A 17,455-nucleotide genomic window follows, 5' to 3' on the forward strand; every position below is an offset into this window, starting at 1 on the left:
GAGCTTTCAAAAACGGATATATTTACTTCCTTATTTGCTGCTCAGTCAAGTGCATACTGATGTATCCGAGTCACTTTAAGACGTAAAACGAAGCAGGGTCACAAACATGCTAGCTCGTCCCTCTGCTGAGAGTCCTTGGGCGATACTCAGGTCCCAACGTGGCTTCTCTGCTCTGGTCTGGCCTCTCAGTCCTTCCTGGCCACCTTCCCTCCCTCTGCTGCTCCCCTCTCCCTCCCAAACCTGTGGTGTTTCGTAGATTCAGACACACCTGGCTTAGCCGCCAGGTGACCTGGAAAGGGGGCTCAACCTGTCCGTGCTTCCATCTCCCCATCTGCGAAGCAAGGCTCCCTAACTGGTAACGAGCCACGGCGATCAGCCAGCTTCCCGAGCCAGCTTCCGTGTGAAGCACCTGGCTCACGTCAGAGCTCAGGACTCCATACTGCAGCCCTGGCAGGTAGGCGTGGGCGTTCCTCCACTGGAGATGGGGAAACCGAGGCTGAACTAGGCCAAGTATGTTTCCCAAGAGCAACGTCTGTGGAACTGGGATGCGTTGCATGTGTTCCAACTGGGAACAGCCTGTCTCTCCACAGATTTCAGGCTCGCCATAACCCACAGGAATGCTTGCTCCCCACCTCCCTCCCGCCCTCCCTGCCTCCCTTCTTCCTTCCGAGACGGTGGCAAAGCAGGGCCATTGGGGCAGGTCACAGGTTCACAGGAGCCTGCACGATTCGGTGTCTCCCGTCGCTGCCTTGCCATTCTTCCTTGTTCCGTGCAGCCTGCGTGTCACCACTTCAGGGACACTAGAAACTCCGTGAGGACAAGGACCAGGACTTCAAGGAAGGACAGGGCCAGGAGGAGTAGCCGCTTGGCGGACAGCTAGGCCCGGTGGGCCCATGAGGGTTCAGGGACAACAAGCAGGGCAGGATAAGCCCGCAAACAACTAAGGCCCGTCGAGGAGTGTGCCAGAGAGATGTGTGAGCACCGTGGGAGCAGAGGAAGGGGCGGTGCAGGATGGCCTCCTCAGGGGGACATTTAGTGGCGCCACCGTGCACCAGGTCCTGCAGTCTCATCGTATTTCATCCTGACAGAGGAGGAGTCTGAGCTCAAGGGCAACGCCCTTGACAAGCCGCAGAACTGAGATTCGAACCCAGACCCGACTGATTCTAAAACCCACGCCCTGTCCTCTGCACGTCTGCCATCGGAGGGGACACCCCCTCTGAGTCTCGAAGGACAACATCCAGAAAAAATGAACCACGTTCAAAGCAAAGCGACGAAGCATTTCTCCCCAAATCTCACATTGTAACCGGCCGGAAAGGCAAACATCGAGGATGCTGGGGACACAGGAAGTGGCAGAAGGAGCCATCTGAGCAAACGTCAGCTTCTGCCGCCCCGCATTCCCTGCTCTCAGCCAGCAAGGCCAATGGATGTTTCAGAACTGCCACCGCTGATTAGTTCCAGGAGACGGACTCTCAACTTCAGTGTCTTTAGGACAGCTTCATTCTTCAGGCCCCAGAGTCTCAGTTTTGTTTTTTATACTGTGAGACAGAGAGATCATTAGAAGTGGGTGAGGGAGAACCCGGGAAATCCCATCTGGGCCTCAGCCGCCTCCCGCAGGGGCTTCTCGGAGGAGGGGGCACCGCAGGCACCAGACGGTGAAATCCCTAGTCGGCACCTGGACCACCTTTCCTCTCTAATGGAAGAAGAAGCTGGCAGCGGTGGCGGGGGGGGGGGGGGCGGGGACGCATAAGAAAGACACTGGAACATTAGAAGTGAACGTGCGGCAGGTCCATCCTAATCTTTAAGCGGAGTCTTGTTCAAAGAAAAGAAAATCTCAGTCGGTTTAGCATCTGACTTCAGCTCAGGTCATGATCTCACGGTTGGTGAGTTCGAACCCCACATCAGGCTCACTGCTGTCAGCGCAGAGCCCGCTTCAGATCCTCTGTTCCCCTCTCTTTCTGCTCCAGCTCATGCTCTCTCACAAAAATAAATAAATATTAAAAAAAAAAAAAATCTCAGGGGGGGTGCCTGGGTGGCTCAGTCAGTTAAGCGCCCAACTTTGGCTCAGGTCATGATCTCGCGGTTCGGGGGTTCAAACCCCGTGTCGGGCTCTGTGCTGACAGCTCAGAGCCTGGAGCCTGCTTCGGATTCTTTACCTCCCTCTCTCTCTCTGCTTCTCCCCCACTCACTCTCTGTCTCTGTGTCTCTCTCAAAAATAAATAAACATTTAAAAAATTTTTTTCTTTAATCTCAGGTAGAGAAGGACCCTCAGAAGCCATCTAGTCCAATCACTGAGTTTCCAAACAGAATCCTGGACCCTGGGTCTCGAGACTGTGATTTAGAAGGAAGGGGGGGGGGGGGGGGTTGTTCTAACACCAATGTGTAAGGACCAGCAAGTTAGTCTGTATTTCTGACTCCTTCCCTCCCTCTACCACAATCGACACTTGGATGTTTCCTCAATGGCCCTGCCTCAGTGTGAGCACCCCGGACACAGGGAGCTCACTGTTCCCCAAGAAAGCTTTCGCGTCTGAGGCATCACAAAGACCTTTCTCTTCCTTCTTCCTGCCCCACCATCGCAGCTTCTTCAGCACTGTCTGCCTTTAGGGATTGAGAACACCCCACTCCTTGCAGAAAACAGATGCAACCAGCAAGGCACCTGTCATCACCTCTGGGCTTCTGGAGGAGGGGAGCGGCCGCAGGGGAGGGGATCAACCGTGGGGCAGGGGCGACCCCTGGTGGTCACAGAGATTACAGCTATCAACGTGCAGGCTGGGCAGGTGGAGCCGGGAGCCGGGCACTTACTTTGTTCATGATCCAGTCAGCATCTTCAATGGCTCTTTTAATAATCTGCTGGATTCTCTCAGGACTGTCTTCATCTGAATGAACCCGGAAACTCTGGAAGTTGAAGCATAAAAAAAGATGACGAGGCAAAATTCACAGGACCAGCATCTTCAGAGCACCAGTCACAGGCCAGACGCGCTGCGGCCCCTTTCCACTCATATCGCTCTTACCCCTCCGTAGACCGTTATGACGATCCCACCCAGAGATGAGGGAACAGAGGCTCAGACACCCCAACTTGCCACCATGCAATGGCACCAGCATTTAAATCCTGGTCTATTCAGCCACACAGCCTGTCCTCCGGCCAGCAGAGCAATTACAAAATGGAAGACTGGCCCCCAAGTTACCCCCAATGAAGCTGGGCCCAAAGGTTATCGGGCGGCACGGGCCCAAGGGAAACTTCCATCCCTCGGTTTCCTTTGCTCCTCCCAGGAAGCTGCTTTCACCAGGCTCCACAATAGCCAGGCTTCCCCTGGCCCGTGCTGCAAGGCCAAGCAGAGGGAAGGGCAGCCGTGAAGGTGACCGGAAGATCCAGCCAGGCCCGATGCAGAGCAATGCAGGGCTGCTGTTTGCTCCCAGCCACGTGTTCACCCTTGAGACGGATCGGGAGGCTCAAGTTCATTGGTATGGCACTCAGGGCCCTCCACAAAGAACTGGTACCCTCTCTGCCCGGTCACCCTCGACCCCACACATCCTCCGATTGGTCTTTAGGAGCATCTCAAACGCTCGCCCCTGGGAAGTCCTCCGTGGCGCCCTCAGACAGACAGCTGCGCCCTCCTCCATGTTTCCACAGCCTGTCTGTTGCTACCTCTATTTTTTCTATGCTTTCCACATTCTATTTGCATTCAGTTTAGTTCAACTTTTTATTTAGAAATCATTTCTAACCCACAGAAAAGCTGCAAGAATACAAATGAATTCCCTACCAGAATCACCAATTGTGAACATCTCCCCACATTTGCTTTATCATGCCCTCTTTTCATGGCTTTGTGCTCCATTTGAGGCGGTGGGGGGAGCATTTAAAAGTTGCAGACATTATGCCCCGAGCCCCTAAACACTTCAGTGTGTTTCAACAAGGAGATTCTCTCTTATATAACCGTGGGAGTCAAATCCAAAAAATTCAACATTGATATAATACTACTCTCTCATCAATAGCCCAAATTCCAATCTCACGAATTTCTCTGATAACGTCCTTTTGAATCACTGTGTTTGGGTTTTGTTTTTTTTTTTTTTTCTGGTCCAGAATCCAATCCACTCATTACATTGAGTGGTCGTGTCTCTTTCGTCCCCTTGAAAGCACAGCTCTCCTTGTGTTTCATGACACTGACACATTGGTTGGATGAGCAGAGGCCAGCTGTGTGCGAAATGGCCCGTCCGTTATGGATTCGCCTGACGTTTTCTCCTGAGTAAAGTCAGGCTGTGCGTTATTGGCAGGAATGCCCGTCAACATGATGTCGTGTCCCATATTTTATTTTAAGTATCCATTTGAGCTGCCTTATTTGAGCCCTGGTACAGAGCTGAGGCGCTGGATGATACATCTTCTGTTTTTTGAGCGAAAATCAGACAAGAGGGGCTGGGCTGTGGTTTTTGGTGGCTCTTACCAGACTGCCGCCCCTCCCCCTCACTGCCACCCGAGAGACTATCCCTGCATCCTGCTCCCTGCCCCCGGCCCTGAGATGGGTCCCCTATCATGGGAACCCCCCCCCCATCCCAAGCCCAGTACACACTGCTCCCACCTGCCTGACCGCATGTCTGTAATGCTCCTGGATGCCCTTGGTGGGCAGCTGTCGGCAACAGCGCAGCAGGTATCGGTAGAGCTGCAGTGGCCTCTGGACCAGCTCTGCCCCTGGGAGTGGGGCCATCTCCCAGACCCTCGGTCCCTGGAAAACACAGAAAGCATCGTTTCTAAGGCATCAAGCCGGTACTTGGCCCTGACCCCCCACGTTCCACGGCTCTGTGAAGCGGGTTTGATACAACGTGGAGGCCAGGTCGCCTTCGTGCCACGCTCCACAGAGCCCAGACCCCAAGCTCGGGCTGGGCATTCCGTCCTGCAGAAGTCTCAGCCCGGAGCAGGCCCGCAGGGACCAGAGGGGAGATGCCCAGCCTCATCCTGGTGCCTTCTTTCTGGAAGCCAACTTCCGCTGGTGGGGGACGAGGTGCCACGGACGGGCAGGGTAGGGGTGACAAGCAGGAAGACCCCGCACCGCAAGACTGAGAAACGAGCTGACTACAGGCAACAGAGGGGAGAACGTCCAGAGGTCTGAGCCTCGCCACTCAAAGTGTGGTCCTGGACCAGTAGCATCGACGTCACCCGGGAGCTTGCCCAGACCTGCTAGGCTCCTGCCTCGACCTCTACCACAGCATCTCACCCTGAAGGCGTCCCTGCCTTCAGCCTGTCACTCTCCAGTCTCCTCCACCCTGATTTCAGAATGTGCTCTGGAACTGGGGTCCTGGGCTCATCTCGCAGTCAGCCCCACGGAACTTCTCCCAGATCCCGCAAACCGGCACCCTCTTGGTGCCTTTGCACCTGCCGTCACTTTCGCGTCAAGCTCCCCTCCCCTCCTCCTCCATGCGAGGAACTCGTGTCCATCCTTCCAGGTCCGGCTCGGTGTCCCTTCCTCTGGGAAGCCCTTCCTGACTGTCCCGGCCTGAGGGGCTGCAAGTGCCCTGCTCTAGAGCCGTTACAGTGCTGTCCACATGGCTGAGGATTCATCTGCTGCCAAACCTGTGCAGCCTAGCCCAGGCCCCGGGGCTTCATGCCCTGCTTGTCGAACTGGACTGAATGGAAACTGTTATCTCCTCTGTACAGATCTCCCCTCTCCGAGAAGGAAGCTCACTATGTTCCAAACGAAGGAGCTGAAAGACCAAGATTAAGTGACTGCCCTTAGTTTCAAAGTAACATGGAAAGAAGAGAGACAACTCCCTCCCCTTCAAAAAAAAAAAAAAAAAAAGAAAGAGAGAACCAGAATACTAAATCTATCACAGGTTCTTAAACTAAGAAAGGGAATTCATTAAGTAGCTAGTTTCAGAGGCTCCTTCCTTCCATTTCCAGCATATTATCTTCCTGGCAACAATAACCGCCTGTCTCCACAGCTAAGTTTGCCGATGCCCCCTGCTCCTCTGGGCTTCTGCCATGACACCGGGACGGACAGGTGCTTGTCTGCACCCACCCTTCCTCCCTTTTGCCAGCGGCCCCGATGTGTGACTGGCCATCCACCCCTCCCCAGGCCTCTGCACCCAGGCCTGGACAGGGCTCCGCTCCAGGCCCGACCAATCAGAGCCCTGCATCCACATGTGGGCACATGATGGAAGCTGGCCCAGTCAGAGTGAATCTTACCACCTCTGCAGGGGTGAGTGGAAAGGCCTCCTTTTTTTCCCTCCAGACTTGCTGCGGGAAGCATTCGCTCTTGCCTCCTCTTGAAGCCACACGGCAGCAGGCTGAGCGGAAATGCCAAGTCTGAAGAATTCATTTGAACCCTAAGACCATCCACCTGAAGGCAGTCCCACCTCTAGACTTTTCAAGGATCTGAGCTGGGGCACCTGAGTCGTTCGGCGGGTTAAGCGTCAGACTTCGGCTCAGGCCATGATCTCACGGTTTGGGAGCTGGAGCCCCGCATCGGGCTCTGCGCTGGCAGTGCGGAGCCTGTGTGGGATTCTCGGTCTCCCTCTCTCTCTGCCCCTCCCCACTCACTCTTTCTCTCTCTAAATAAATGAACTTAAAAAGAAAAAAAAAAAAAGGGTCCAAGCCAACTGATCCCCTTTACCAAAGCAGCTTGGGTTTATTGTTTTGTTACCTGGCACCCAGAGCCCTAACTGATGGACAGATCCCACCCTCCCAAATCCTGCTCCCCTGATGAGCTCTGATGGTTCCAGCCCTAAGGAAGAGTGCGAACGGTGCAAGGCCCCTAAGATCCTCCTGCCATGAATATCAACCTGCCAGTCTGACTAGTTGCACTTAAAAGCCTCCAAAAAACAGGGGAACCCCACACAGTGGGGGCAAAGACCTTCGAGGGCCACCACGGAGGACATAACGCCAAAGTGCCCACCTGATGGGCGGACTCCACTGGCAGGCTTCCCCAAACTATATAAAGTGCTAATCAAATATTGTAAAATGCTAGTCGTGGAACAGATGGTTACCATCTGCAGTCTTCCAGATTAACATTTGGAAAGAGCACAACTTTGTTTCAGCAGTTAAAAACCCCAGCAATACTTAGAAACCAACCCAGCAAGTATGGGCGAGAGATTATTTTCAGCTCAATTATAATACTTAGTCATTCTCAGTGATAAGTAGCAGAGAATGCATGTGTGGGTCCACTCAGAAGAGTTCAACTAAAAATGTTTTAATTTAATTTAAAGTGTGGGTTGGCTATTAAGGGGCAATGAACTCCAGAGCCTTGCCGCTAAAACTCTAGTCAGACCCTGGGGCCCCAAACAACTGCTTGGCACATCCTGCTCTTTGCTCTTGACCTCGGCCTCTCCTAGGCTCCCTGCCTCTGTGATGGTACCTCGGTCTTCCCAGGCGACCAACCCAAAACCAGCACTGAGCCAACCTAGCCTCGTCTTCCTGCCTCAATCTCATGCCACGGTCTCTAAGTCCTATCCAAATCCACGTCTGAATGCCCCCTCCAATCTGCTCCCTCCTCTGTTCCCACTGCATAATCCATGCTTCAGACTGTTATCAGGGCTCCCGTGGGCAACCGCCACAATTCCCAGCAGGCCTCCCTATCTCCCAGTCTATTCACCACTTGACAGCCAGTGAATCTGCCCAGAACATGACTCTCACCATGGCACGCTCCTGCCCGAAACCCTTGATCTGATATCCACCCCTACCCCTGCCGCTCATGACAACTTTCCCAAAATGTATGGCAAATGTGAAATTATTTTAAGCAGCATGTGGACCGATACCTTTTTATTGTAATGATTTTATATTTATTTTCACGTGTAATGACCAAAAAAATACCATAATGTCATTGGTTTTGTGGCTTAAGACAGTTTAAAAAAGGAACGGGCACAAAACCGATTTCATTCCTTAATTTTTACTTTTTATCTTTTTTTCTCACGTTCATTTATTTTTGAGAGAGAAATCACGCAAGCTGATTTATTTTGAGAGAGAGAAAGAGAAAGAGAGACAGAGGATCCGAAGCAGGCCCCGCACTGTCAGTGCGGAGCCCGACGTGCAACTCAAACTCGCGAACCGTGAGGTCATGACCTGAGCTGAAACCAAGAGTCGGATGTTTAACCAACTGAGCCACCCAGACACCCCGCAACACTATTTTAAAATTATCAAGCAAGTCAGAAGGCAGTTGCAATGTGGATAAGGCAAAAATCATGAAAGTGGGGGTGGCTGGGTGGCTCAGTCTATTAAGCATCCGGCTCTTGATTTCAGCTCAGGTCATGACCTCTCTATTTGGGAGACGGAACTCCAACACTGGGCTCCATGCTGTGAGCGAGAAGCCTGCTTGGGATTCTCTCTCCCTCTCTCTCTGCCCCTCTCTTTCTCTCACAACAAATAAACTTAAAAAAAAAAAAATCATGAAAGTGGTACTGAAGTTTGGAAAGCACTGGCCTATGGAACAAAATCCATACTCCTTCCCATGGCCTCCAAGGCCCCTTTTGATCTGGCCCCTGCCCACGCCTCATCACATTTCCTGTCACTCACTGCAGCGTCTAGGCAAATTGAGCTCTGGGTGGCACATTCCACAACAGCCTGTGTCGTGTTCACGTGTTACAGTCTTTGCACCGTGACAGAATGCTTGGCATTTAGTAGGTGCATTGGGGTTCCCCAGAGACACAGAACCAATAGAATAGAGAGAGAGAATATATGCAGATATATTCATATATGTATATTATTTATAAGGAATTGGCTCACGTGATTATTGTCCCAGGCTGACGGCCATCAGCCAGGAGAATCCTCTCTCACTCAGGGGAGGGTCAGTCTATTGTTCTATGCTGGACTTCAAGTGCTCCGATGAGGCCTACCCACATTAGGGAGGGCAATCTGCTTTACTCAGTCTGGTGATTTAAACGTTAATCTCATCCAAAAACACCCTCACAAACACACCCAGAATAATGTTTGGCTAACCAACTGGGCACCCCATGGCCGGTCAACTTGACACATAAACATAACCATGACAGTAGATGTTCCACATTCATGTGTTGAATGAATTCTCCTACGCTTGCGTACCATCTGCTCCCTGCGGGTCTCCAGATCCTTCAACGCTCAGCTCTAAGGTTTGGCACCTCCCTGCGGAAGCCTTCATTGACCCAGCATCCTTGCTACCGTATTCAATGGGAGACCTGTGGGTACCTCAAACAGCCCTCATCACCCCACCTCACTCTAGTTCAGTCTTCATCATCTGCTACTTGGATAACTGGAAGGGTATTTACCAGCCCTCAGCCCCCTTTCAGCCACCCTCCACATGGCGGCCACAGTGCCTTGTCTAACGCTCAACTTAAAATCTTCCCACAGCTGGACACGCCATGATTATGATTATCGATTATTCATTTTCGTAGGTACGACGACAATGTGTTGTGTGGGAGAATGTCCTCATTCTCAGCAAGTGGAAGGACGCATCCAGACACGTGTCATCATGTCTGCAACTTACTTTCACACGGTTCCCCAGAAGACAACACAAAACGAGAAAAGGTAGGGTGAGAAAGGAAGAGCAAATGTGGCAAAACGTGAAGACTGCGTTCAGGTGGCAGCGATAAGGGTGGACGGTGCGCTCTTGTTTCGACTTCTCTATATTTTGAAACTCTTTGTAACAAAAAGTTATTTTAGAAAAACTCTTCCACAGCTTTCCCCTTACCTAGGGGATAAAGTCTTAAACTTGTTAGGCTGACACCAATTCCTGAAGCCTTCTTACCCACCCAGGTTCATCCCCCCATCACTCCTCCACCTGCCAGGCACCTTGACACACCCCCGTAGTTCCTTTAGTGATGACAACAAATAAGAAGAAGAAGCACATACAGTTATTCGTACGACAGCCTTACTGAATATGCATCACGTGATAGATACTATTCTAAACCATGCACGCGAATTCACTTAATTTTCACAACAATCCTACAAGAAGGTACCTTTATGCTCTCCTTTTACAGATACAGAAACAGAGGCAAAAAGAAGGTTAAGAAATTTGTCCAAGGTCAACACACAGCTACAAACAGAAGCCAGGATTTCCACCCGGGGAGGTCTGGCTCCAGGGTCCACGTGGGTGTTACTCTTCCTAAGCTCGGCTTCCCTCCCTTCCCCCCCACCTGCCCCACCAATTTCCTTTTAGGGGATGACTTCCTCCCATTGAGTCTCGTCTGCTGAGACTGTTGTCCATGGCTACATCTCTCCTGGCCACAAGGAGAGCATTAGACCCAGGCGAGGCCAACTGAGGGCTCCCCACCTCTGGAGATGGGTTCTTGAACAGGGTTAGACAGAGCCTGAAAATGAGTTCATGCATCCCAGCAATGGTGTGCCCTGATCAGCCGCTTCCTGTTCTGAACTGTCCTTGTGGCTCCTGCCTCCTGGCCTTCCAGGAACGTCTAGATGCCTGCTCAGTTCTCCAGCCTTCTCCCTTGATTGTGTGAGTCCCTAACACTCTTCCAGGAAATTTCTTTTGGGTTAGGTCTTCCAATCCCCTCTCACGACCACACAGACTCTCTGCTCCCTTATCTGTTTGCCCACAGCCCGTTGTGGCGGCTCAGGTCACCAGGTATCGCCCGGGGCTCCGAGTGTTTGTCTCCCCACCCTCCCCAACCAGATCAAACTCGCCAAGCACACCCCCCCACCAGTGCTTGCTGGCTGAGCAACCTCGGCATCTCCAGGCCCCCGGTACTCCTACCCATCACCTCCAGCAGCAACACCCACCCCCCTTCCCCACCCATCTGTGCCAAGCCTTTCCAGTCCCCTCAGCTTCCCTCCAACTCACTTGCAGGCAGCTTCTGCCTCCTGCCTCATTCAGTCTGGACAGGCCACCAGGTAAAAATATCCTCAAATCCTTTCCCCCAAGAAATTCATCCTTGCCTGAGAGCTGACCAATGTGCTAAGCGTGGTGCTAGACATTTTTACAACAACCCTCTGAGGAAAAAACATTATCATCCCATTGTGCAGATGTGGAAACTGAGGCTGATTGTGAATATACACCTAGGAAATGGTGGGGCTGAGATGTGGACTCTGCCTATAACTCCAGTGCCCCAACCTCCCTGAAGAGGTTCTGTTTTGTTTTTAATGTTTATTTTCTGAGAGAGAAATTCAGAGCATGAGCAGGGGAAGGGCAGAGTGAGAAGGAAACACAGAATCCAAAGCAGGCCCCAGGCTCGGAGCTGTCAGCATAGAGCCCGACGCGGGGCTCGAACCCACAACCAGGAGATCATAACCTGAGCTGAAGCCGGACGCTTAACCAACTGAGCCACGCGGGTACCCCTAACCTCCCTGAGTTCTTAAAGGAAAGGGGCCCTTCCTTTCCCTTGGCTCTTCTAGGCTCTTGGAGCCTCTCTCCTGGATTAACCCAACACCCTTCTGACATGTCTCTTCTTCATTCCCTCCCTATACTCAGCCAGAACGGAGCAACTAACAACAAAAATCTCATCTATGAGTGTCTTGCTTAATATCCTCTAATGGCACCCACAGAACAAAGTCTAAGCTCATCAGTATGCGTGTGTAGGGTGGTGGTGTTGGGTGGGGGGTGTTCAAGGCTTTCCCCAGTCAACTGCCAATCTCTATCCCATCTGCAACCAAATTCCCCATGCCCTCTACTCTCTTCCTGGCGCGGCTTTGTTACTCACAGAATGCCTGGCAGGCAGTGGTCACGCAACAGAAGGGTGTCAGATCGAACCCTCCCTCCCCCGCAACAACCTTCAGTCAACTTTCCCGCACCCTGAAGACTGAGGTGGAACAGTGAAAACATGGGCCCCAGATCATGGCAAGACTGACGTGAGGATTAAGTAAGACAGCACACATGCTGTCACTAAACAGGAGGCCCTCTTCCCCGGCCCTTCTCCGCCCCTGGGAAAGCAGAAGGGAAAACAATATGTTATGATGCCGTTCGAGGCTTCCACCCAAGATAAAAATGGCCTGCTGAAGGAAGCTGGTCGTGCAAACTGAGACTGGCAGAGGCTTATGGATTTCATTGATTTTAGTTACCTCTGCCGACATCAGAGAGAGAGAGAGAGAGAGAAAAAAAAAGCCATCTTTTTTTCTCTTTGAAATCAAACTGAAGAGCAGGTGAAATGTATTTAGCTTTTTCCCAAATCAGAACCGAGTTCTGGTTATTCATCCTGTAGCCTTCAATGAATTACAGGGTTATAAAAATACCTAAGGTGGCATGGCTTGACTGATGGGAGGTGCTCGGTAAAAGGTGTTAACTGAATGAGCAGAAAAATCATCCAAAGTAGGGAGTCTTTCAAAACCAGAGCACTGAAGGCAACCTTTTCCCATCCATGGTAAAAAAATCTCTTTTCCACATCCCCGGCAGGGAGTCATCCAGCTTTTCTCCCTTACACTCCCTCGTGGCAGGGAGCTCATGACCTCCCAAGTCCAAGCTCCCCATTTCCATTCTGCCAGAGTTGTCACAAAGTCCCTTCGGGTCTGAGCTAAAATCTGCTCTGTAAACTTCTAGTCATTGGTCTGAGCTCTGCCCTTTGGGGCTCACGTCTCCCTAACTGGCCCCCAAGTCCAGTCTGTCACTGTTCAGTCAATTACCCCAGCCCTGTAGCCATTCTTTTCCAAGATACCCACCCTGAAGGTTCTAGCCTCTTCCAATGCTTCCCCTTCCCCCTCAGCCTCCTCTGGACACACACACCCCCTCATTACTGATCTCGCTCTTAGATATACTGTCCAGTGGAAAAGCTGCGGTTTCCCTGTGTTCTGACCAGCTCTGTTCTGACCACCTGGGGCTCAGGTGGCAATGTTACCTCCTTTACTTGGGAGTTCAAGGCATGCTGCTGACTGCATTCTCTGCTCAGGCCCCCATGTGCCCCTGGCATTCAGCTCAGAGGAACCTTTTTTTCCATGAACTGTTTTTATTTTTTTTATTTATTTTTTTTTAACGTTTATTTATTTTTGAGACAGAAAGAGACAGAGTATGAACGGGGGAGGGTCAGAGAGAGAGGGAGACACAGAATCTGAAACAGGCTCCAGGCTCTGAGCAGTCAGCACAGAGCCTGACGCGGGGCTCGAACTCATGGACAGTGAGATCGTGACCTGAGCCAAAGTCGGACGCTTAACCGACTGAGCCACTCAGGCGCCCCTCCATGAACCGTTTTTAAATTCCCACCTTGTATTCTATTAGTTCAGTTCAGAGTCGTCATCTGCTACAATCTCAGGGGTACGTGATCCTGTCTGTTATCCAACTCAACTCAATTCGGCACAATAAAGGCACAGAAACAATCACATACCAGGCACAAATGGGGGACACGGAGAGAGACTTTAGCCCCAGTGAGCTGTGTCAGTCACCCATACAGTGTCATTCAGAGCATCCAGCATGTGTGTGGCTCTGGACTCGGGCCTGGGACCAGAGATGAACAGCCCGACATGTTACCTAGTTGTCCTACCTCAAGCTCTCTGCACAGCTGATGACACGTCTTACTACCTACCATTCAGGGAGTGATCAATATGTGTGAGGTAGGTGTTGGGAGCTTTACATGTGTGATCTTATGGGGTACATATCATTAGCCCCATTTTATAGATGATGAAACTGGGGCTCTGAGAGGTTAAGTAACTTGCCAGAGACCACACAGCTATTAATTAGATGGTAAGGTCAGGAATCAAACCTACGTCTGTTTGATTCCAAAGCCCATGCCCCTACGTGCTTCTAACACCAGCTATGTCCATATCTGAGCCATCCACAAAACGCTGCCCGGGTCAGGGCTAAGGACCCCACAGAGAACCCTCCTGGGGCTCATTCAGGACTAGGTCTGTATTCATGAAAGCACTTGACCGTGCTATTACTCACTACTTATTTTTTCAACCTTCTTCATATAACTTTGCTCTGTGCTTTTCTGAAACCCAAGGACACCATCTATAGCTTCCTGCGGCACAAAGATGAAAAAAAAAAAGTCACAAGGCTGATGTCAATTACACAGACAAAGAAAAGGGGCAACTAAGGAAATGCTAAAAAAGCTCTTAGGAAACCCAAAGGAGAATATAACAGAATAAAGGAAAAGAGTGAAAAATAAAGCCACAAAGGGAATTTCCTGGGAGCCAAGTGGTATCATTGGTACAGAGGCTGAGAAACAGGCCTATGGCCTCATTTAACCCCACTGTCGGTTTCGCTACCCTGTGCCCTGACAAAGGGCACCTAAAAATAAGTGGGGGGAAGTCATATATTTAAAAAAAGAAAAGAATGGAACTACAGAAAATGACCAGAAATTATGCCCTATTGGGCACTGATACAAGGCTAAATTAAGCCTGCACAGGCCATTGTTTAAATATGCAATTATTTCTCTGGATGGGGAAAGTCACAATTACAGAAGCAGAGTGGTTCTGCTCCCCCACCACCGGGGCTTCGCCTTGCACATGCGCATTCTCCCGAGCTAGAAACGGGGTGGCAGTCCTTGCTCCTCTAGTCCCTTTCCGACGGGGTCGTGGTCGAGGCTCTCAAGACCCACCCTCTGTTCCCCTCACCCTCCTGGTCCTCAGTGCCTCCCCCACTCCTTCAAGGTCCTGCACCAGGGCAGTACCTTGGCTCTCAGCTTTGGAACAATGCCTTGCTCAGACTATCCGAATCTCTCTCTCCAGTCCCACCGAAGGATACTTCCTAAACACACACACACACACACACACACACACACACACCATGTCGTTCCCTTGCTCCGAAACCTCTGTAGAGTGTTCTTTACCCACGACCTTCCGACATCTGGTTCCAACTTCTCTCATCAAGCTCATCTCCTGCTGTCCTTCCCACACTCCCTGCGTTCTAGCCACACGCTGAACTGCGGGGCGAAGTTCACGGGCTTTGGGATCAGGCAGTCTGCGTGCAAATCCCGGCTCCATCACTTGCCAGTTGTGGGACCCGGGCAAGTTTCTCTGCTTCCACCCTGGAGGCAGTGGCACATCTGCCAATGGGGCAACTGGCAGTATTTCCTACACGGACTCGTTGTAAGGATTAAATAACTCCTAAACCACCCGGCACAGTGCCCGGCACATACAACGCGCTTAGTAACTATTGGTAATAGCATCTCTGAAATGTGCTGTGCTCGTCAACACCTCTCTTCCCCCTTCACCTGCCTCAGGAATTCCTCTTTACCCTTACAGATTCAGCTCCCATGTCACCCCCTCAAGGCTCACACCCCATGCTGCCCATAGTCCTCTAATAAGGTCTCACACTTATCCCAGCGTGACAGAAGAGGCACAGAGAGGGTTTTGATGACAAACAACCCTGATTTAGGAGCCTACCTCTGTCATTCACGAGCTACGTGATCCTGCACAACTTGTTTGACTTCTCTATATTCTGCGGCCTCCTCTGTAAACTGAAGAACAAGATGTGTACCTCATGGGGAGGAGGGGGTTGTAAAGATCACGCGAGCTGACGTCAGTGCCCAGCACGGTAGTGCCACATATTATCAGGTGCTTGAACATCATACCCTTTCCTACTCTAGCTGCCTGTTTGTTCCTTGCTGACTGTAAGCTCCTGGAGGACTCAGACTGTATTACAGGAGTCATCCCTCCACGGTTAACGGTGCCCACAGCATAACAGAAGCTCAAAACATGGGTGTTGATTGATTTCGGTTTACCAGGGAGGAAACTAAAGCCAGGACAGGGGCTGTCCTGAAATCACAGAGCCAGCAGGTGGCAGAGCCAGGTCTCAAACTCAGGCCCCGAATCCCTGGCTCTGGATCCTCAGCTCATTCTCCCACACCTGCTGTCTCAAAGGCCAGCGAGCCACCCTGAACATCCTATTTTTTTAGCTCAACCCCCCTGAGCCTTTAGCAGTTGAAAGTGGACCGGGTGAGCTATCCCGGCCAAAGCAAACTGGAAAAATCAGACAAAAGGCGAACATGCCGGTGTCGGAGCAGAGCAAGCAGCAACCTGCAGTGAGTCATTGTGATGTTAGGCTGCCCTGTGGCCGTGGCCTCCCCCACGCAGGCCACAACGCATCACTGTGGTTTGAGGGCGAGAGAAGGAAGCAATTATCCATCTGCCAGGTCAGGGCACTCCATACGGGCTACTGAATCTACAACTCGGTTGCTCCCATTTTACAGAGGAGGAACACTGAGGCTCAGGCTCACACAGAACTAGGTGAGAGCACAGCTGGGCTTCGTACCCAGGTCTCCCCACTCCTAACAAGCTCCTACCCACATACAGGGCTCATCTCAGAGGATGGCTGAGCCGAAGGCTCTGGATTTATCCTTCTCCTCTCATGCTCTCCCTCCCTCCGGCCTTCCCTTACCCAACCACTCCCAGCATTTATGTTGCTCCCCCGCAAATGAATCCAGGTCTCACTTAAGACTTCCCTGACCACTGTGCAGTCCCGGCTATCCTTCTTCACGGCACTCTTTACCACCTGACATATATTTCATTGTATCCCCCCACTGGAATGTAAACTCCAGAAAGCAGGGCGTCCATTTATTTTGTTCATGACCGTGTCCCTAGTATAGTAGAGTGCCTGATACATAGTAAGCACGCGTGGGCAAGTACTGAAATAGTCACGGAGCACCAGCAAGGTGCTAGGTACTGGGGTTCCAGAAACAAACAGAAGACCCTGAACATTAACGTCAAATGAAAACTAATTCTTCAATTATAACTAATTACTACAAGGTGGAATTCGGGTCCCTGAAAGATGGGCTCATGGGATCTCTCACCCAGTCAAGGGTCAAAGGTTTCTTGAGACAAGGACATTAAATCTGAGGGCTCAAGGAGGAGTAGGAGTTGGCGATGGGGTGGTGAAGGCAGACAGCAGTTTGAATGAAGGTCTGAGGGAGAAAGGCACTGCCAGGCCCAAAGGAGCCCAGGGACTGAGCCAAGGGGGAGAGCAGGAGCAAACAGAATGCTGTCCAGGAAGGCTGGGTCAGATCCAGAAAGGCCTGGTAGGAGGGGAGGAGTTAAGATTAATTCTAAGGTTGGTTCAGTCGGTTGAGCCTCCGACTTCGGCTCAGGTCATGATCTCACGGTCTGTGAGTTCAAGCCCCGCATCGGGCTCTGTGCGGACAGCTCAGAGCCTGGAGCCTGCTTCAGATTCTCTGTCTCCCTCTCTCTCTGGCCCTCCCCCGTTCATGCTCTGTCTCTGTCTCAAAAATAAATAAACATTTAAAAAAATTTTTTAAGATCAATTCTAAGGTCTATCAACTGATGAATGGATAAATAAAATATTCATACAACGGAATATTATTTTGTAGTAAAGAAAGAAATGAACTGATACAAGCTACAATATGGGCAAACCTAGAAAACGTCACTCTGTGAAAGAAGCCAACCATCGAAGACCAAATATTATATGAGCCCACTTACACAAAGTGTGCAGAACGTGCAAATCCACAGAGACGGCAAGTCGATGAGGGGTTGCCCAGGGCTGGGGGAAATGGGAGACTGAAAGTGACAGCTAAAGGAGAGGTTTCTTTTGGGGACAATGAATATGTTCTGAAATTGATTATGGCATGGATGCACAGCTCTTGAATATGCTAAAAGACATTCAACTGTGCA

General features: G+C 51.1%; 1 protein-coding gene across 1 annotated transcript in view; it reads right to left on the bottom strand.

Moving 5' to 3' along the window:
- The window catches only part of LYRM9 (LYR motif containing 9), a 26,598-nt gene continuing 9,143 nt past the window's right edge, over positions 1-17,455 (bottom strand). The window contains exons 2-4 of the mRNA XM_040455306.1: positions 4,569-4,712; positions 2,800-2,892; positions 1-1,535 (exon numbers count right to left, since the gene is read on the bottom strand). Coding sequence (XP_040311240.1) covers positions 1,518-1,535; positions 2,800-2,892; positions 4,569-4,712 — 255 coding nt within the window. The 3' untranslated portion in view covers positions 1-1,517. The remainder of the gene's footprint in view (positions 1,536-2,799; positions 2,893-4,568; positions 4,713-17,455) is intronic.

Source organism: Herpailurus yagouaroundi, unplaced genomic scaffold (assembly GCF_014898765.1).
Source record: "Herpailurus yagouaroundi ecotype Mexico unplaced genomic scaffold, PumYag 215, whole genome shotgun sequence".
Classification (NCBI taxonomy): domain Eukaryota; kingdom Metazoa; phylum Chordata; class Mammalia; order Carnivora; family Felidae; genus Herpailurus; species Herpailurus yagouaroundi.